The sequence below is a fragment of the Alternaria incomplexa genome (assembly GCF_024043165.1).
Source record: "Alternaria incomplexa strain BMP 0042 chromosome Unknown scaffold_1, whole genome shotgun sequence".
NCBI lineage: Eukaryota > Fungi > Ascomycota > Dothideomycetes > Pleosporales > Pleosporaceae > Alternaria > Alternaria incomplexa.
The window spans coordinates 768797-789523 of record NW_026249850.1 but is presented as its reverse complement, the minus strand read 5'-3'; the positions used below and the strand labels follow the sequence as shown (position 1 = coordinate 789523).

Genomic DNA, 20727 nt, shown 5'->3' with positions numbered 1-20727 from the left:
TTCTTGGGCAAACGAGGGCAGCGCTGGAGCGCGTGGTATGCGATACGAGGGTTCTGCGGCCGGTAGCAGAGGCGAAGGAAACGACCGACGTCTTGATGCAGGGGTGCTGCTAGGAGATGCGATTGAGGCGACTGAGGACGGTCGGGACGGAAAGAGTTGCGACAGCCTGTCGGAGGCGCCAGACGTGTTCTTGCGACGCAGCGGTGGCCGAGCGTGGATGGGTGGGGCATCGCCAGTTGTTGGAGAGCCAACGCGCAAAGCAGAAGGAACGGTGATATCGGAGGTCCTCCTACTGTTTGGGGAGCCAACCTGGAGGGGTGATGGTACTCCTTCGACGGATGGTGACCGCATTCTGTTTCGTGTATGCCCGGCTTGCGCTCACGTTCTTGTACTGTACAATGATGTTTGCAATGTGTAGCGACCGTAGGACGAAAGCGAACGAAGTGAAAGGAAAGAGAGAAGCCACAAAAAAAGGCGGGAAATCACCAAAGCGTACAAGATGTTGCACGAGGCTGGCGGTACCTTGCAGCATATGCGTTGCACCGGTCAGCCTGGTTCCATCACACCAATATGCGCCCACGGATGCTTTCGCCCTACTCAGGCAGGAAAAGCTGCTCTAGTGCGGCACACCATGTGCAGTCCAGGCGAAGCGAACGGCTGTCGTGGAATCAAGCTCGCCGTGCCTTTGATTTGCGCTGGCGTCGCGGGGCTTGACGAGCCGCTCAGCCCTGTGCTGATCGACCCGCGTAACTCCAGATTGAAGGCCGATAGCCTATTCGATATCAGAAAGACGGTGTTGCGCAAAGGCGTCAGTAGCGACGAAGGAGCTCAGAATGTTGAGCGTAACAATAGAGAATGCATTGTTTTACAGGCTGCAGCAATGCCATCACAACAATCGACCGGTCAGGATTTGGGGGCCAGCTGAGCTAAAAATACGGCGCTGTGCCGCTGCGGTCGAATGGCGTTCGAGTCTCGCCTGGCATTGCCGTCTGAGGCATGCCGGTGGCTTGCGATGGGGGCCAAAAACATCGGCATATCGTGTTGGGCACAACGACGGTCGCACGACGAAATACAGATTCGACGATGTTGGTGTTGAGCAGTTGGAGAAAGAAGGTCCGGATTCGGAGCTTGAGGAAGCTCCTCTGATCGGCCCCGCTAGGGACGTCACGTGGACGTCCTTCCGGGCAGGCGCTGACGGTAACAGCGAACCCTCTGAGGCGACAACAACACCAGATCACCTAGCGAGACTGCGCGACGACACTACCGACTGTGCGCAATACATGTACAACGGCTGTTAATTCTTTGAGGATCGTCAGGGACCGAATGGTCGCACCACCGTTTGCACCACAGACACGCGCACGCACCTGGCGACACGTGGTGTTGTACACGGACGACGTTCTCAAAGGGATCAGAATATGCTCAATTTGCTAGCCAAGGTGACTATCGTACGTTGCAGGCTTTACTTCGGTCGTCTGCACAAATGGCTCATCTTACTCAACATTACCTTTTGCGCATCTGCAGCATCGGTCCCTTCCTGCCGGCCACGAAGATGTCGTAAATCTGGTATTGATCCTCTGTCTGTCGCCCAGGCTTCCCATTTCGGTTGCCTCCACCAAGTCTGTTCTCTGGATCAGGCCGAACCTCGTACATCCAGAGTGTCTTGGCAATGACAAGTCGCATCTCCAGCCAGGCAAGGTTCTTTCCAACGCAGCCCCTGGTTCCATAGGAGAAGGCACAGAAACCGTTCTCCGCCAATGCCACACTCTCAGCCGAGGATCCTTCTTTTCCAGTCTCGTCTACGATCCAGCGCTCAGGGTGGAACATGAAGGGTTCTGGGAAGACGTTTTCGTTGTAGCTGAGACAGTAAAGACCGGTGCTGACGTGGAGGCCAGCGGGGAAGTAGTGATCACCGACAGTTGTTCCGCCAGGGAGTACCTCACGGCTGGGCTCTGCTGCGACTGGTGGTGTCATGCGCATGGCTTCATTAAGAAACGCAGTGAGGTATTTGCAGGACATGATCTTGGTACCCGACTTGATCTCGTCATAGCTTGAGAAGACCGACTTGACCTCTTGAGCGATCTTGGCCTGTACCTCCGGTCGACGAGCCAGGTAGAAAAAGGCTGCAGACATTACGACGGATGTCGTATCGGAACCAGCAATAGTCAGCAACTCACACTCAGCGAAGAGTTCGTGCTCGCTGTAGCCACGCTTGCCAGTTTCGGGGTCGACAGCCTTGAAGAGCCAGTGAAAGAAGTCCTTCCGGACCTCACCCTCAGGCTTGGGATTCTTCTCCAATTCGTGTTCGACCGCGGACCGTTTCTCAAGGCATCCTTCAACGAAGTCCTGCCACTTCTTGACTACTGGCGGTGAGGCAACCTCCAGAAGCTTGTCGAGCCCACGAGGCTTCATCCATACCCAAGCGTTGGCTAACGGGCCGAATGCAATCTTTGGAATGTCAGCATGATCGATCAATGATCTGATGCAGGGGACTAACTGGATGGAGAATTTCCATGAATTGAACCATGACTTCGGGGATGTGGCGGAGATCGCTTCCAGGCTCCTTCATGTCAAAGTTCTTACCGAAGCACAAGTCACCAAGGATGTCGAAAACAAGCCAGTTCATCCAATCACACATGTTGATAGAGGCCGTCCACTCGCCAGCCTTTGGCGCTTGTTGACCAATCAGCTCTAGCCAACGGTCGATGTTCGCGTGAAGGAAGACCTCAGCATCTCGCAGTGCCGCTTCTGAGAAAGCGTAGTTCAGCACGCGACGCTTACGCGAGTGCACCTCAACACTGGTGGTGCTCCATGTGTTGATAGTGTGGACATTGCGTGGCCACACTTCGTAGTAAAGGCCTTTCTTCACATTTCCCTTTGGTCCAAAGATTTTCTTGAAAGCAGCAGGCGTGTTGAGCACGACACTGTCTGGACGATACCGGAACTCGGGTCCTACCAATCGTTAACAACTCACTGACTCTGGGGATGAAATCAGGCCACCATACCATACTTCTCCTGCAGACTATACAGCCAAACGTGTCGGTCGCCAGTACGAGTGTGCCACCATGACGGGAACACAGTCAAGCGGGCCCAGAACGGCCCCGGGAACGCCGCGAGTGGATGAAAGTAGAGGCGATAGATTCCAGTAACGATTACGTAGGTCGATACTAACAGAGCTGACAACACGAGAAGCCCTGGGTATGACCCATTGCCTTGGATATCTGTAATTGCCATCATGCACCTGGCTTATTCAGAGAAGAAGGAAAGTTTGACAGGAATCCGAAAGCGAAATGCAGAGCGTGGGGCCTCTTTTACGCCTTTCCATATGCTCGCCGACTTTGCAAATCGCACATGGTTGAACCTGTCGTGCTCCGCGGCATCTTCACCCTCACGGCTCCCAAATTAGTGCCCGTTGATTGGTCTCCTAAAACCTTAGGTCGCTAACTAGCAGCCGGGGCACCTGTCAGAAACGACTCTGAAATGTGGAGTTTTGCTTCTCGGCTGGGCTAAGAAAGGACCGATGGCGAGCCGCACCTCCCGCACCAGCTATCCATAACACATACTTTGACTATCAAACAGCTACTGATGCTTACTGAGCGACGCCACTATCACGATACATCACTAACTTTTTGTTTTACTGGTTGTAATAAGCCCGCATATCGCGTTCCTCGCATCCACGTGGAAGATGGCGCATGTGCCGGCCGCCCTCGAATAGGTGGGTCTCTCGCTAAGCCCCATGGGACTTTCACTGCATTTACCCTGGTCAGGTTTGAGACAATAACTCGATGGGCCTCGACAGGGTCTATACGGCTTCTCGACTCGTTGTTGCACTACTAAAACTACCAAGACGACGGCGTGAGTCCCTCTCGCTCCCACGGCACAGCATAGCGTGTGAGGGTCCTTCCGCTTCCGCGACCCATGCCGTTGCATGCAAGGCGTATGATTGGCAAACGGTGATTGCCCTCCAACGAGAGCTTAGCACGTTTTGGTTCCTACGCCGCCACAAAGCTTGCACACACGTTTGCGGCTTGCGCCCCTACCAGATGCCTTGCAATTCGTCATAGTAGGATTCCGGCAATGCATGACATCCACAGGAACGAACGCCACAAAGCAGACGCAGTGCGTGTTCATCCGAGGAGCCGCAAGGTGTCTGATATCTTCATCGCTTATGTCCGCCATCGATTGGTTCGTAATCCATTGCCGAAGCCTCATTTCTGACTCGCAACGGACGGCCAAGCTAAACCGTTCACGGCCAAAATGACGGCCAGGCACATGCGCTCAACACCAGGAAGTTGGATGATCTGCTCGAGTCGGCCATTTAGAATAACGCACAGCTCGGAGTTTATTCTGCCACGGCTACCCCGGAGGATTTTGATCGACGAGCGCAGTGATTGTCGGTTTGGGTACACACGCAGACGGCAGACTCGACCCCGCGGCGACAGATAAACAAATACGTTCTTGTTTCTTTTTTCGCAAGATGCAAGAATCTACCCCTCTCATACTGATCATTTGTCTCAAGCCGCGACGCGCTTGCTGAACGAGAGGGTGTGCGATGCAGGCGTAGATTGAAGTCTTGCATAATTGAAGTGGAGTGACTTCCCATTTCGTTCCCGCGTAGCACGACGCCGTCTCCGTTGGGAGCGAGTGCCGGATCATCCCCCACCCACTCACATGTGAAGACGAGGGACCCTTCAGGCCGACCAGGACCCCCTAACCTGTAACTGACGATCCACTTCCCAGATGCTCCCCGTGTGTCAGTGCCTCGCTTCTTGACTTTATGCTTTGCCCAACAGCTCCAGCATGTCGGATTATTACTTCTCTCTGCCGGATGCTGCGATGACCATTGGCTGATGCACAGCTAAACAAGCAAGTAAACCGTCATGGGTTTGAAGGGTGGTGATTTACAGACCTAAAGGGGGTCCCGCGACCGGGAGCGGCGGTAGCGGTAGGTGGATTGGGAACATCTGGGGAGTTCTGGTCAGGGCGTCTGCATGGGAGGTGAGGAAAGGTTTTTCTTTCCTTCTGGGCATCGCGTGTCTTGTGCCGTGTTCTTGCTCTTGATATATCATGGGTGCGTGTCTCGCGTTTTCCATGTGAGAGTTTCGTGCATCACCGTCAACGCCACTGCGACGTCTTCTTTCTCGCTGTTTGTGATATACCTGGTGTATACGCCGTCGAGGATAGGAAAGAGAGTGTGTATATGAATTGTGCATCATGGCGCCTATCATCGATCCACAGGAGAGCGTGTAAGTTTGTTCGGGAGTGTCTACTCGCCATCTCTTTGCTCTCTACCCTTTCCATACCCAGTCTCCGTGGTCCTCCGCGGTTCACCCAACCCATGTCTTATCACGACCAGAAAACAGTGTCTTGGGTAACATGCAGCTGACATTCTCTCCAGCCAATCCTACCGCCGTCGTCTCGATGGAGTGGCGATATCGACTTATATCTTGATCATGCTACTCGTCCCCCTCAAGGTCTACTGTCGGAAACGGCACGGGGGTTGGCGCAATGTTCAGATGGACGACTACATGTCCATGGTCGCACTGGCCGTGGCGAACGGTTTCTTCTACGTGTGTATAATAGGTACGTATCTTTCGTCCTTGGACACGAATCGTAGGCTAACGCTCAGTGCTTGCAGGCATGCGAGAGTCACTGGGACTACACATCAATGAGATCACGAACCCGTTACAAATTATCGCTTTCTTGCGGAATATCTACATCGGCCAGATTTTGTATACGCTCAGCATCACGAGTATCAAGCTATCGGTTCTCGCTTTCTACTGGCGACTCTTCGAGATCAAGTCCCGCATTACTATCTATGTGGTCACCGCCGCCTCCATCGCATGGTGTATTGCTATCGTAAGTCATCTATCGCCATAAAACTGACACCCTCAGCGCAATATGCTGACAGTACCGCTTCACAGATGCTCTGCGTAATCTTCAACTGCCTCCCAGTACGCGCCGCCTGGGACATAACCATCACGCAAAAGACCTGCATCGAAACACGCGACATCTACCTCGGCGGCTCCGTCCCCAACGTGATCCTCGACTTCTTCATCGTCATCATGCCCATCCCGCACGTCTGGCGTCTGCACGCGCCCCTCGCCCAACGCATCGTGCTAGCCGGCATGTTCGCCCTCGGCACCTTCATCGCCGTTGTCTCGCTCGTACGCCTGATCATCTTCCTGCAAATCCCCATCTCAGCCCAGGGCGACGTAACCTACAACTTCCGCGAGATCATCGTGTGGTCGATTGTTGAGATCAACATCGGTCTCACGTGTGCTTGTTTGCCTAGCTTGAAACCGGCTTTCCGCTGGATCGGCCTCGATAAATTGTTCTCTTTTGCTTCTTCGCGGCCGAGCGATATGAAGAGTCCGGGTCCGAGCTCGAATGGCGGACTGGATGGGTATATGCATGACTCGAAGAACTCCGGAGGGAGGCACAGGAAGAAGGGTGCGACTGGCGGGTTGTTTTCTACGCTCGCGGGTATGAGTCGGTTGGAGGATGAGGAAGAGTTCAAGTTTGTTGGGGAGGACACGCAGGGAAAGCATAATGTGGAGATTGAGATGGGGAGGGTTAGCGATGATAGTGCGCAGAGGACTGCGACGGGCGGGATCAGTGTGCAGAAGAATTGGAGTGTGTTGGTTGATGAGAGGAGGGTAGGCCAGCACCGGTAGTCACGGGTGGAATACACAAGGAAGTGTTTTGTACAAAAAGAAAACGGTGGATATATGGATACACTAATTACACGACGAATAACGAGGTCATGTTATATACATCTTGTCATGTCAACAAGTTACATTGATACGCTCGTCTGTTGGGGATTCCAAGCTTGCGTGTTCGACATCTTGCTATCGCCTGCGTCGAAGTTGAAGAAATGAATACAGGGAAGAATGATTGCGAAAATGCAAGTCGCAAGGCGCAAATTATGGGGTATCACAGCACTAATCCACGACAGTCTCAAACCCAATCTCCAGCTCAACTGAACGGTACGCAGGACCGCATGGAAATCTTCTTGCTCTTTGTAAAATACCCAGGGTACGTCGATAGGTCATCTCGGACTCCTTGGATCCTCGGTCGATGCGCACCCTTTCGTCCATGGACATATCTTCGGGTAACTGGAAGATGAGGAAGCTGCAGTCGGCTTTGGTCTGATTGCATATGAGACCGAAGAAGTCTTCACACGTTGTTTCCTTTCCGGTGAACATCAAACTGCCGTAAGACCAAGTTGGTCCAGGGCCGATTGGCTGGCCCGGTGGTTTGGTGCGATAAATCCGTAATTCAACTTTAAAGGGCGACGGCCCGGGTGAAATCGCGCTTCTCCTGCGGGTCGGACATCCTGTCTTGGTGCCCATCACCGAATCTTCAGACGTATCGGAGTCATCATCTGTATGGTCTTCTTCGGAACGTGCGCGTTGAGGAGCGGGTTCGTCTGCTGTTGTAGTCGTACCAGTGCTGCGTCTCTTCCTCACTGGTATTTTCTCGCTTAGGGCTACGAATCTGCAACCTTGAAACCAAGGCTTATTATCGATATTTAGGTCTCTTTTCTTGTATGTCAGGGCTTTCATGTATGTCCTGTTTATGAAGGTCTCTATGTCGGAGCGAGTCTGCCTGCAGAGAATCATGCCCAGCAGGTGTTTCTTGAGGCTGGTTTCATTAGCTCGCACCCAGTACCTGGATGAGCGGACTTACGTGGTATTGTCTCTCGGATAGATCAAATCAGCCGGATATCGGGTACCCTCTTGTGGTTTTCGGAGATGGTCTCTACTTCCTTGACCAGGCTCAGGCCAGATCAGGGGACCATACTCGACTAACAGCTGGTCTAGCTCTTTATCGAGGAGCATGGGATCGTGTCGATCGATGACAGTATTTGCATCGTGTGCATCGCGTAGTAGTAGACCAAGCAGAGCGGGTACCTCGAGTTCGTGGATTGCAGTGGCGGGCTCATACCTGAACACTGGTTTTCTCATAACGAAGCCCGGTTCAATCCTCTCCCTCCCATACGTCTGAAGTCCAAGACATTCTATATGATGAGCAACGCCAATTTCGCCTTTTTGCCGCCCCATTGTCGGGTATAGTGGTGATTTGATGGACAAAAAACCAATTGGCAATTGTGATGTACACCGCAGCTGGCGACGTCGGTGTCAAGCGGTGAGAGCTTGCGAATAGATTCCGGACGTGGTGGTGATGGAGTGGGCAGCGGTTTAAAGCAAGGCGCCTTCCATCTAGACTCCGGTCGAGACAGACGCGTCCTCGCTCCTTCGTTGTTTACTTGACGCGTCCTCAATTGGCGAGGAGGAGCTTTCGTCTTATTCGTGCTCACTGATACAACTCCTGCATTCCGATGTCGCGTGCTATACGTATCGCGACACGGTTGTTCGCGTTAAAGTGAGAAGGGAGATGGGATGTACCATGGCGGTGCTGCGACGGAGTTAAAATGCCATCCAGAATTGTAGGCCAATTAAAGCCCTGCACGAACGCTAGCGCGCGCAGCCGCATGGTGCAACAACAGACCGCCATCACCACCTACCAGTCGCTATCCGACATCTCGCCGGCATGCCACCCAAACACTCGGGCATGCCGCCCCAGCCCCAAAGAGCACGGAAGAGTGTGCGCCCACCTGTGTCGAGGGCCCCGTCAACAAGCTGCAAACGCGCCCGTGAGCCCAGTCTCGACAACAACAGCCCTCAGCCTGGTGACGCAATCCGGTTGCAAACACCCTCCAACTCAAATGAAGTAAACACCAATTCCAAGGCGGCATCTCCAGAAAGCGATGCGCAGCCGGCACGTCGTAGCGCGTCGAGCGAACTGACTTCGCCAATGATGTCACCTAGGCTGCGTGCACTGCAGGCATCTATGGAAGAATCTCGAAACACCAGTCCTAGGAAGAACTCCATCTCGTATGGTTGCTTCAACTCGCAACCTCACCTAAAGGGTCATTTTTATTCGGCCAATCAGCTCTTTGCGCGGGGCGTTTGGATTGGCTACCTGGCCCCGGACAGGCAAACCCAGTCATTCCGAGGGCTACCCTCCTTTCACGACTTGAAGGCCAATTACAAGAAGTTCACTCCTCCACACCCTCCTATAGTATCAGGGAGTCCTAGGGAGAATCGCAACGCTGTCTGCCGAGGCTGTGCTAGGGAAGACTCAGCTGTTATTGCCTTCAGCGAAGTGCAGTTCGGACCGAAGGTTGTGAGTTGTACCGAAATACATACAGTCCATGTCGTCCAGATTGTTGACAAAATACAGAAAGTCGTTATTATGCCGCTCGATGGCGACGACGACGCTGGGGTTTTTGCCATCATGCTACCTCAGACGAGTGATAGGTCTTTAAAGGGTCTTCAAGCCTATCGCCCCTACGAGGTAAGACTCGGATCAACGAATAGTACATGGAAAAAACATACTGACCTGACATCTAATGCTGCAGATCAGTGGAGGTGGTCTGGGAGACAAGTTCGCCAACAATTTCATGATGCTCACACTTCGCAATCCTGACAGCGATGCTGGCACATTAGAGACCGTGCTCTCGGTGTTGTCTCCGCAAGAGCGAGCTGACATCGCCTCGAAGCTTAGGGGACTACCGGAACCAAGACAGCGTCTCTCTTCTACCCCCAAGCTATCGAAATCCACTGATGAAGATGCTGCACCTTCAGCACCGAATGCCGCACCTCCAGCATCGAATGCCATGGCAAAGGTCGATGACGATGAAAGCGATGCTCATACTAAGCAACCCGCCGCGAGGAAGCGGAGAAAGCTTAGCGAAAATAGGACCCAGATGTCGAACGTGATCGAGGTTGTTCCCAAGGAAAGCAGTACATGCCCTTCACAGTTGCAACCACAACAACAACCGACGCCACAACCTGTACCTGAGCCACAGCCAGAGCCGGAACCCCAACCCCAACTTCAACCCCAACCCCAACCCCAACCCCAACCGCAGCCACAGATACATACACAGACTCAACGAACGTCAGAAACACCTGTCGACGATGTCAAACAGCATGCTCCAACGCCCGCGGATACATTCAAACCTCCGCATCAAGCCATCAAGCGCACAAACTCTACCAGCATCATCTCTCTTGATTTGACCGACGAACAAGCCGAGCGCGTGTATTTCATTTGGTCGGTCGACGACGAAGGCATGGAAATGGAGTTTTATCACACGCTACGCGAATGCAAGTCTTTTGGAGGCCTGCTCGGCCTGCTGGAGGAAGAGAGTGAGGACCTACCCTGTGTTGCGAGCATATTGGAGAAAACCAAAACCTGGAAACTGACATACGATCTTGGTGACGGTATCAGCAAAGCGATCGTAGCCCGCAAAGGCACGGAGACCGCATTCGATCGTCTACAGACTACACTTGCTCAATCGTCTATCTGGGCAGACAATCCTCAAGCAAAAGTCGATATCGTACTCAAGTCTTTGAGCCGGCCAAACCCTGCTTGAGCGACATGAGCAACGGTCATCGATAATTCTCTTCCTAGAATTCCAGCCTCGGCGTTCTTCGAAGGTGTGCTCTTCCTCACTTTCTCTAGAATCTGTATACCATTGAGTACATCGATGGCTTTTTGCGTTGTCCTACATATACCCCGATCATTTCTGATCTTTCGCGTGCTAGTTGGTCGAAAGCATCGATACCAGGCTGGCTGTTGTATAGCACTGGTGCTCCATGAGGCCGGGCAGGATCCAGGCAACTCATAAAATGTATCTACATACGATTACTAATGACGATCTCTATGTGGCCTTTTCTCGCAAAACTTGCAGAGCCTCTGTTTGAGTGTGTGCATATGCTACAGCACGTGCGATGATGTAGTAATTCCCCATCGCCTGTACACCAGCGAAATCTGCCCGCCACTGCGCATCTGATGTCAGTCGCGCCAATAAGTGGAAAAGGAAGTGCAGTCGTATGCATAGACCTGGGCCACAAGACATTACTGTCAGCAGCGGTGAGCTGCATTTCGCCACCTCGTAGACGAAGAACAATGTGCACAATGCCTTGTGTAAGTGATTTGGGGGGATCGTCGGCTAACGCGATATTCCAGCCAATCGGCAGCAATTGCCCTCTGGTTCCGCCTGCCATTCCCAGGCGGGTGCCGCTAACCTGTAGACGAAGCTTTCATACGCCGCTATGGTTTCTTCATCTGTACTCTTATCATCTATCGTGTTCTCGATTCATCTTTGAGAATGTCGTTCGTTTTCCTTGCGCGCCCCATCACTGACTCGTACATGCTCTAGACGGCCCTTTGGCGAAATTGCACGATCTGGCTGCCCCGGTCCTGAGAGCATCTGCATGTAATCATACCCGAGAAAATCAGCACTACACATCACACCTCCCTTGCATAGTCGCGACACCACAACGCTCGGAACTCATACGACTGTGTACGGCTGCATCGCTAGCCTACATTTAATTCACCTGGCGAGATTTTGCGATCCATGCATCTAGCCCAGACACCATGGACGGCTCAGCTATCACATACGCAACGTCCAAGGACTGGTTGGACATTATGAAGAATCGGTCAAAAGTGCGTATGCACGAGCTGATCGAGCGTCTTGGGTTGCGCGCAAAGTGGTCATCGAACAAACGCGGTAAAACAAACTTTGAATCCGCCCTCGTACGCGAGCTTGTTGCAGACATGGGCGATGTTGTCTCCACGTTACCGAAAGAGCCGGATGAGCTGATGAAGTTTCTGAGCGACGAGGGAAGTTTGAAAGAGCAAGTCGATGGCTTACTTGAGAAACATGGCGCCAAGGTCTGGGGAAGAGTGGGCGATCGTGAGCATCTAATCACCGCGAATGAACCCGGAGTCGAAGAGGGACTCTACCCGCGGGATCTTTACTTGGAGAACGAGGAAGACAGAGCATTGTAAGTACATAAGTTCGAGAGCACATCCGTCTTGAATTTGGGCCCTCGTAATAGTGCCGAAACCCTACTGACCCACCACGCAGAATCCACAAACTTCTCCATTGGTGGATCGGGCTGAAAGCATGCAACGTCATTCTTGCGCGCGAACGCCTGGATCGCGAGAGACGAAAGAAGGCAGAAAACCGCCAGGCGCGAGCTGATGCCGAGTTTTCTGGCCAGCAAGAGGGCGGCACCCCAGCATCATTTGTTGCGCTTGCGCCAAACTCGGTGTTGCACGACGGCGATACAGCGTCACGTGGAAGCCCAATGTCGTCAAGTGCAATGCTCACACCTCCGGAATCTGGGGAAAGTCCCACTATGGGACCGCGGGAAGGAGGCGGGTTTACAGCTGTCAATGGCGGTGGACATGCAACGAATGGCAATGCCGCCTTTACATCGGCGAAAGCCCACGAGCAACAGGCTACACAACAATCTAACATTGCCGAGGGTGTCTGGAACAAACTCACAGCTGAAGCGAACAAATCTCGGTATCTCAGTACGATGTCAGGCCCTGCTCCTACCCACGCTGCACATCCTACCGAGACCAACGCAGCGGCACAACAGCAAATCACCGACGCGACCCAAGCGGCTGCTGATCGACAAGTCAGTGTCCAAATGGCCGCGCTGGTTGCAAGCTTTCGGTCGGATGACGGTGTGCCAGAAGAGCTCCCGCAACCAAACAACAGCATACCCTACCGTGGTTTAGACTACGACGGGTTACGGGCGCTACGGCAGTACATTTATGGAGAGGAACGAGGTGTTTCAATGGACGAGGAAGCGCTCCTCAACCAACTCGAAAGAACATGGCGAGAAGGCGTTCGAGCCGACTACAATAAGATGATCGAAAACATACCCGTTTTCATTGCGAGGGAACGAGCATTTCTGACTTGGGTGGAACTCAAGCGCCACCTGGCAGCTCTATTACGAGCAAACGAACGTACGTTTTACCAACTGCCTTTGCATCCATTCTATCTATACTTATCTTACTGCAGGTTGGTCAGCCGAAGGCCACACAGCCGCCGAGATCGAGAGGCGCATCCAACAGCACCGCACGCTTATGGGCTGCACGCAAACCATCATCGCCAATTTTGAAGACGTGGGTCGAGGATTTGGTCTCGGCCCCAACGTCGCTGTCGACCGCGATGAGCTCCTGCGACAGGCCATTGTGGTGTTGGCCGGAGAAAAGTACGCAGTAGAGATGCAGTGGAAGCCAGTAGATTTTACGCAAGTAATGGGCTGGCTGCACGACCACCTGGAGAGCTTCCGCAAGGAAGAAGAGGAAGATGGAAAGGGTATGCTCTGGTATATTGGCGAGTCACGACGCTAGTCGCAATTACCATGATGGAGATACGCACGTATCGTGCGCGCGGGCAGCTGTAGTCGCAAAAACTGTGTACGAGGATCATACAGGCGTTCAGGTTTTCAGGGCGACGATCGATCGCCAGGGTCGAGGCCCCCACTAGTAGGTGTCCAATTCGGGAAAATAAGCTATTCGGGTAGGTCAGCCGTAGAGTGGTGGTTTCAGCTACTTGATCATGTTACAGGACCGTGTAGGATTACACTAGCTCAGCTGTGCCACACCTCATCACCATGCAGTACGGGACTCTGCGACGCGTGATTTGCTTTAGTTTGCGATCGCCTGGAACGCGCGAGCGCATAGTGAGGGCGCGACTGTACGCAACTTCGATAGTTCGGCAGCTAGTATCCGAATGAATACACGGCTCGGCAGCACTTCGCAGTATACCTTTTCGCTTAGTGTATTCCCTGCAGCCAAGGGGCGTTGTCTTCAGGCTCCGCACTGCGCCGTAAATCTCCCTAATGCCACGTTCCTATTTTAGAGTGCAGTGACCGCGCCGCACACTCGTCACATTGCCTCACATTTTTTTCTTTCGAGCTGTGGCGTTTATCAGATCTCGCTGTACCTCCCAGCAATATTATGCGGCGCGCGGTCTGGACAGGAACCGGTTGCACAGTTGAGTAATCGCAGCTCGGTAGTACAAATCTATGGGTGAGGGACGAGCGCGTCATAGATGCATGTGTAGTTGTAACTCCTGACCATGATACCAACGACATCTATCCCCGGCTATACGAAACCGTGATAGTGCCGTTTATTCGCTGATTGCATGTGGCGGCTAATGGAGGCTTTGAGTAAGAGGATCGGATGTTTTGGCCTATGCGAGTAAGAGTTGTGCTGCTAGCGACATATTCATTTGTACCTCGTGTATGATGATTGACCCCTGCGATAGATATGATTAGCATAATGCAGCAAATGAGCACCACGCTCATAGTGCAAGTGTCGTACAATGAACAAGCAAGGGCAAAGGAGACCCGCTGGGTGTGAACGAATGAGGATGGGGCGGTACTATGATTACACCTGATGGGGATTTATTGGCGTGCGAGTCATTAACTTCGGAGTGCGGACGCGTATTACCTCTGCTCATGTTTTGTTGCGGCCCCTGCCGGATCATTGTCTCGCTACTGGACACGCCTCTTTTCTGGGTATCTTTTCGACGCAGCGTACCGTCGTTCGCCTTCTACACGTCACCGGCATCAATCATCATCACCAATCCTCCTTTCGCCGCCCAACGCCCCCCTCACCAGCGCCTGTCGGTTCCTACTCCAGAGTACAATTGCTGCGCAGTTTGTTCTTCTTGTGTGTACAGGGGCATTCAATTCTTTGTCTAGTTTGGTAGCACGATCGGCATCTGAGACTGGACAAAGTTTTTCTTGGGGTAGCAGCAGCTGGCAATAAGAAAACTTTGTTCCAAGACGGCCTAGTGGAACGTACTCCTTTTACCTTTGCCGAGCGAGCTACCATCAATCACCCCAACCTTGGAACGTCGAGCGGATCCATCACACTTTGGCGCACGCGCCATTGATTGTCATTCCCCATCCCATCCGCTTACTTTTCCATCGTCATTTTCCTACTTCCCATTTCAACTGTTGACGTGCCCGTCGTCACCCATGTGGCGCCATGAGCTCAAAGGATAACTTGGCCCTGGATCTGGAGCACGGCGTGCGACGCTGGGATCGCGCTCGCTGGATATCCGTCTTCAGCTCGCATAACCCGACTATACGCGAGGTGACGGAATGCTTGGGCCTGGGCTTATCGGCGTCTTCGTCCACGACCAACCGCGGCATTCCGAAATTCGACAACCCAGACTACCGCAAGCTCTCGAGTGAGGTGACGAAGCTGTCCAAGGAATTGCCAAAAGAAAGAGATTTGTTGCTGGATTTCGCGGCGGATCCGAGTTCCCTGAACCAGGAGCTCGAGGACCTGCTAGCGAGTTACGGACCCGCTATTTGGGGCAGGGATGCGGATCGCAGCTGTTTACTCACGCCGGATGCGACCAAGAAGACGTATAACAAAGATCTGTTTTACGAGGAGCCGGAGCATAAGGATATGTAAGTTGGAGTGGTCAGGTGTCAGGTGTCAGAACGCGCGCTAAACCTATTTTAGTCTCAAGATTCATCTGCATCGGTGGATCATCATCAAAGCTTGCTACTACATTCGCAACATGAAGTTAAAGCGACCATCGGGTGCGAATGAGTATGATCAGCTTGCAGACATTGATGCCGAAGGCCTGGTAAGTTTTGATGAGATGGTTGGTGTTGTCATCGCTAATTCAGGGTAGTCACCACATGGGACGCCACAGTCACTCACCCCACCAGATCCGGATACTGTTGCAGGCGCTGACCTTGACGTTAAGCCCATTAATCTAAAGAAGCGCAAGAGCAATGCTCACCTCACTATGTCCGACGATGAGGATCCTGAGGCTTCGCCTATCAAAAGGCCGTACAGCACTATGCCTGTGAGCCGAAAGGGCAGCCCAAGGAAGTCACTCAAGTCACTGTATCCTGCCGGCCCGGGCAGCATGGAGAACATTCCTCCCATGCCGACTCATATGCATCGTTTCTCGCCAGCACCAGGAACCGCATCTGAGCCATTGCGGATACAGCTCAGTCCTCTATCAAACAATGACTTGAACGGCGTGTCAAGGCCTCCTGCTATCACGCAAAGCTCCGCGCCCGCAGGCTTCACTGCTGTCAACAATGGAGGGTTTACTGCTGTTAACAACACGCCTCCACCGAGCGAGCCAACTCGAGAACCGACAAGGGAAGCATCCCGAGAACCGTCGAGAGAAGTGCACCGACCCCCTCCTGGTATTGGACATCGTCACAGCAACAGTTACACGAGCCCATATGAGCCGTCTTCACGCAGTGCTGCTATGGCTCGATCCGCTACGGAGACTCCTCGTTCTGCCCCGCCAGCCACTCCTACACCAGCTTCGAATCAAGGGTTTCAAGCAGTGAACGCATCTTCAGCAGCTAATGGAGCAGGTGGGTATATGAAGAGGGAGTCTCCTGCCGTTCAGCCTCCTCAGCATACAAATATCGCTCCGCAGCCACAGCAGTCGCAACCGCAACCTCAGGCACAACTGCAGCAGCAACAGACACCGTCCCACCCTTCACACCCTCCACATCCACACCAGGCATCACCGCATACACATCATTCTCAGCACACGCAGCTACCGTCACATCCACATATTCAGGCTCAGCAACAGCCTCCACCCCAACCACCAAGTCGATCTAATACCCCGAGCCACCCCTTCGGCCGTTCTCTCGCACCACACCCTCGCAGTAGATCTAGTACACCACATGCGCAGGCCGCACCTAATCAGCCTATCATGGCACCTAATAAGCAGGTTACCTCTGCACCCGCAATACAAAGCGCCCCCGCATACGGCATACAACTCGTTCCTACTACACAAGACGCACCGCCCGCGCCCTCGAGCAAACCCCGAGCGCCCTCAACCCACAGCCAACCCGCCGCCGCACCCCAACACACCTCACCGCACCAACCCGTGCTGAAAAGCCACCAACTACCGCCCCAACCCCCCGAAACCGCACACGTCGTCCAGCCCCCACAACCACAAACCTTCCCCCGCGGCTCCGTCTCGACAGCCGACCTCCGCCTCCTCCAATGCGAAGTCACAGCCGGCCTCTTCACTTTCTTCTACCCGCGCTCCACAATGCCACCCGACGAAGCCAGCCTCCTCGTCCGCATGCACACACTCTGGTACCACGGCGAACCGCTCTTCCGCACAGAACTATCCACACACTACGATCTCGTCTCCAAGATCCTCACCGCGTGGCTACACGAGCGTCAAGCTATTGCTTCACTACGGCACAGCATGGCCGCCAACCCCGGCGTGTCTCACATTGGCCTGGTAGACCGGTTGCTGGCTATGAACGATCTCAGGGCTATGCGGTTGAAGTGGAAGAATATGAGTAGTATTGATGGATTGAGTCCTGAGGATCTACTCTGTATGGCCTTTAGGGTTATGACGAATACGGAGGGGAGCGAGTATATGTTTAAAGATGGGTTGGCGAGGCTGGAGCTGGGTGTGTTTGAGTTTTTGAGGAGCGAGGATGCGAAGATTGTTATGCAGCGGAGGGATACGAGGGCGGGGTGATGTCAAGTCGGTTCAGTAGGGGATTGAGGCGGTTCTCCGACGACTCTCTCCTTCTGCTCCTCCCTTCACCTTTTCGCTTCGTCTGTTTCTTTGCTTCTGCGATCTGCTTCGGTTCTCGTACCCGTTCACATGCCATTTCTCTTTTCTCGATTCCGATCTTTCGCTTACCTTTGTACTAATGCCACTTAGCGTGGGTGGATGGGGTCCTTGCGCATGTTCCTCTCGTTTTCTGGCGTTGAACTTGCTTTTAAAACGTATTAGCGATGGCGTTTGGGATTACCTCTTTCGTTTGACTATTCCTTTTTCTGTGTTCAATACGAAAAGCGGGTGTGGACTTCGATATTAGCTTGTGTTACTAAATTGGTATGAATAGTCGTTGTAATCGGGTGGTGGGATCGAGATTGGGGGCGTGGTAATGATTGTGCGATAAGGAGTAGCGTAGTCGACTCCCATCGGAGAATGAAGCTTTTATTAATCAGTCACAAAATGAATATACCCAAGTTGTGAAAACGGTTTGTGTGATGCTGCATGCTATGAGACTTCATCTGCCAGTCGCGCAACGACCAGAATGATGAGCGATCGTCTATTGGCGTTCCAGACCAATGCGGTCGTCTGACCACACGTCCTCACGTGCACCCTCCGACCCCGGCCTCAGCGCATCATCGCGAGCTCTCGCCCACCCATCCCGACTAAGACACAACGACACCCTCTTCACGCGGCCTCGCCCCTTGCGCCCCCCTTCAGCCTTGTCATGCGAACATAGCAGGGATTAAACCTGTCCCGCTGCGATGCGCCTTCCCGGCGGCCGCCCGCCGTAGCTGCTTCCGGAACCTTGTTCCTTCACGTCTGCCTCATGACACCCTCCAGGCGCGCCAATCCGGGCACTCACCGGTAGTGCCCACGCACCTTTACTGCCATGAGCGGCCTCGTGAATGCCCCACGCGCTCGCTGCAGCCGCACACTATTTTATAGCCGTGTAGCGTGGACAGCATATGATACCACACACTATCGCTTATCCTGTACTACACCCGTAGTTTTGGCACCATGGTGCTGAGACTCTTTGTGCCGCCTGGTATGTCTCGCCGAAGATGATGTGGGGAAGCAGTTGCTAACAGAGCGCTATAGGCGAAGGGCAACATCGCCTTACTCCCAAACGCCCTGATCCCATCGGTGCGAATGCAACACCCCAGTACGCCGTCATCTCCTCGACCGTCCTCGCCGCCGCGTATACGTCCTTCGCCTCGAGATATGCACAAAGTGTGACCCCTACGAGGCCAATATCGCGGCCAGCGGTGTTTATACGGGCTTCGGCAAGGCTTGGAGTTTGGGCAGGCGTGGCTGGAGCGGCGCTGAACTGGTATTACTACTCCGCTTTTGCGGATGTTGTGGTGTCGACGAATGTACCGGAAGTCAAGCCCTGGAAGCTGTACGAGCGGACGAAGAACTATACCATTGACGATGGTGCTCTGGCAGGTGCGGCACTGGGCCTGGCTATCTCAGTGCCTACGCTGTTTATGCGCCGGCCTGCTATACCCAGGTGGACGCGCTGCTTAGGCATGACGAATATCGGTTCTTGCGCAGGTGTTCTGGGAGCGCATGCATACTTTCAGTACAGCGGAGAGAGGCAGGAGGCATACAAACAGTTTGGTCGACATGTCAAGCGACAGTCCTTCGAGTTCTGGAGCATCTTCTGGGATCCGGACCTCATGGCGAGCCTCGACCCCATCATGCAGCAATACGTCCGACACCACAGCCTCTGGTACACACGGTGGCTGTCAGAGGAGGCCTTTGAGCGAGCAGAACAGGACGTGCAACTCGAAAACAGCAGCAGTGAGCCTATGGCAGTTGCTGCAACACCTGTCGAGCAACAGCCACCGTTCTACACTAAACCCGTCGACTATGCCGAAGACCTGCGACGCATCGATATTGAAAGCACGCTGGCTATTATGGAAACCATGGAAGCGGACAAGAGGAAACTACTCCGGGAGGCCGAATACCTGCTTTATATAAACGCACAGCAAAAATACGACCACTGCCACATGGAGTCTACGGACGAGGATGAACGTCAAAACCTCCTCCGACAAATCCAACTTGTCGACATAGCATACGTCAGTCTTCGCAACGCAGCCCACGACATCGACGTCAAGCTCACACAATGGCGCATGTGCGTCCGACACAAAACCATCTGGGAAGCAGGCCAAACCACAGCGATAGGGACGGATAGGCTTGCCGACTGGATTCTCGAGCCGCAAGGCACATCACCCACGGCCGAAGTCATAGTCCCCGCCACGCACAAACCGACATACTCAATAGGCGAATTAGAAAGAATACATTGGCAGACATCTGCCGAGGTCAAGACATTTGAGGATGGTTGGAAAGACGATAGACATCCGAGGGATAAGAGGGAGAGGTGGAAGAAGGATGCAGATGATGGGAGGAATCTATTGAGAGCGGCGGATGTTGTATTGTTAAGGTTGCAGAAGGCGAGGGAGAGGGTTGAGGAAAGTGGCCGGGTCGTAGAAGCGGGGGTCGATAGCGCGATGGCGATGGAAGAGAAAGAAGTAGAGGAGGAACGTGGGGCGAGAGATGGTATTGTTTCGGCAACAACGGCTGAAGTCGCGGAGTTACAAGAAGGTCCCTTGCTTACTAGGAAACAGGTTGAGAAGTCGAGCGCGCATGGAGCACAAGCGACGAAAGCGTCTGCTGCAGCTTTGGATAAGGATAAGTCGTGAGTGGACTTGCTGAGGGTAGAGTTGAGACTATTCATTGTCCAAGTCATGGTTGAGAAGGTACCGAAGAAATCGTACCAGAAGCGAGGACTCAACACGATCAACGCTCGCATATGGGCCTGCTGTTTGTCAATGTATAGTATTGTTTTGCCCTTTTATTAAGGATCGGACGGGCGCTGGATGTCTCGTCAGGCGGATGTCTATGTATGTGGTGTAAGTCACTACCATTACTCATTCGTCCACCTCATCATGTTATTTGTCTGCCTCGAGGTCACTCTTACGTCTTCAGCATCCCTGAAGATCATTCTTCTCTTTTTCTAGTGTGTCTTGCTCTGTGTCTTTGTCCACGTCCACTTCCATTTTCACAACTACACTGCTTACCTCCCTCTCGAACGTCGTGTCACCGGATTTCCTAGAGTCTACATCCGTCCTCGCGATCTTGGCCGCGCTCGCGCAAGTGTCCACGTCGCTGCTCGGCTCGCCGGAGGGTCACGCTTCCGCTTCATATATCGCCACTGCAGTCGCCAAGCGGATGGCATGAGGAGGGGTGGTTCCAGGGGCGACTACCCGGGTATATTCCTGGGTAGGATGGCGATAGTTGACATGACCTAGTTTTGGAGACGAAGA

At 53.4% G+C, this 20727-nt stretch overlaps 7 protein-coding genes across 7 annotated transcripts; 6 read left to right on the top strand and 1 right to left on the bottom strand.

The window, feature by feature from the left end:
* Nucleotides 1-1500: 1500 nt before the first annotated feature.
* J4E90_000271 (uncharacterized protein) lies at nucleotides 1501-3234 on the bottom strand (the record flags this gene model as incomplete). The annotated part of the gene is made up of 3 exons (XM_051429867.1): nucleotides 1501-2445; nucleotides 2495-2949; nucleotides 3003-3234. 3 exons carry the CDS (start codon nucleotides 3232-3234, stop codon nucleotides 1501-1503), a joined length of 1632 nt encoding a protein of 543 aa, XP_051295354.1.
* A 2216-nt stretch (nucleotides 3235-5450) lies between these two features.
* J4E90_000270 (uncharacterized protein) lies at nucleotides 5451-6674 on the top strand (the record flags this gene model as incomplete). Its single annotated transcript, XM_051429866.1, has 3 exons — nucleotides 5451-5580; nucleotides 5636-5856; nucleotides 5922-6674. 3 exons carry the CDS (start codon nucleotides 5451-5453, stop codon nucleotides 6672-6674), a joined length of 1104 nt encoding a protein of 367 aa, XP_051295353.1.
* A 2146-nt stretch (nucleotides 6675-8820) lies between these two features.
* On the top strand, nucleotides 8821-10438 carry J4E90_000269 (uncharacterized protein; the record flags this gene model as incomplete). The annotated part of the gene is made up of 2 exons (XM_051429865.1): nucleotides 8821-9360; nucleotides 9425-10438. 2 exons carry the CDS (start codon nucleotides 8821-8823, stop codon nucleotides 10436-10438), a joined length of 1554 nt encoding a protein of 517 aa, XP_051295352.1.
* A 1007-nt stretch (nucleotides 10439-11445) lies between these two features.
* On the top strand, nucleotides 11446-13221 carry J4E90_000268 (uncharacterized protein; the record flags this gene model as incomplete). Its single annotated transcript, XM_051429864.1, has 3 exons — nucleotides 11446-11855; nucleotides 11939-12831; nucleotides 12887-13221. The coding sequence occupies 3 exons, from the start codon at nucleotides 11446-11448 to the stop codon at nucleotides 13219-13221; spliced, it is 1638 nt and encodes a 545-aa protein (XP_051295351.1).
* Nucleotides 13222-14868: 1647 nt separating this feature from the next.
* Nucleotides 14869-16208, top strand: J4E90_000267 (uncharacterized protein; the record flags this gene model as incomplete). Its single annotated transcript, XM_051429863.1, has 4 exons — nucleotides 14869-15299; nucleotides 15355-15481; nucleotides 15530-15954; nucleotides 15992-16208. The coding sequence occupies 4 exons, from the start codon at nucleotides 14869-14871 to the stop codon at nucleotides 16206-16208; spliced, it is 1200 nt and encodes a 399-aa protein (XP_051295350.1).
* An 18-nt stretch (nucleotides 16209-16226) lies between these two features.
* Nucleotides 16227-17371, top strand: J4E90_000266 (uncharacterized protein; the record flags this gene model as incomplete). The annotated part of the gene is made up of 2 exons (XM_051429862.1): nucleotides 16227-16235; nucleotides 16562-17371. 2 exons carry the CDS (start codon nucleotides 16227-16229, stop codon nucleotides 17369-17371), a joined length of 819 nt encoding a protein of 272 aa, XP_051295349.1.
* A 1044-nt stretch (nucleotides 17372-18415) lies between these two features.
* On the top strand, nucleotides 18416-20103 carry J4E90_000265 (uncharacterized protein; the record flags this gene model as incomplete). The annotated part of the gene is made up of 2 exons (XM_051429861.1): nucleotides 18416-18443; nucleotides 18497-20103. 2 exons carry the CDS (start codon nucleotides 18416-18418, stop codon nucleotides 20101-20103), a joined length of 1635 nt encoding a protein of 544 aa, XP_051295348.1.
* Nucleotides 20104-20727: the final 624 nt, after the last annotated feature.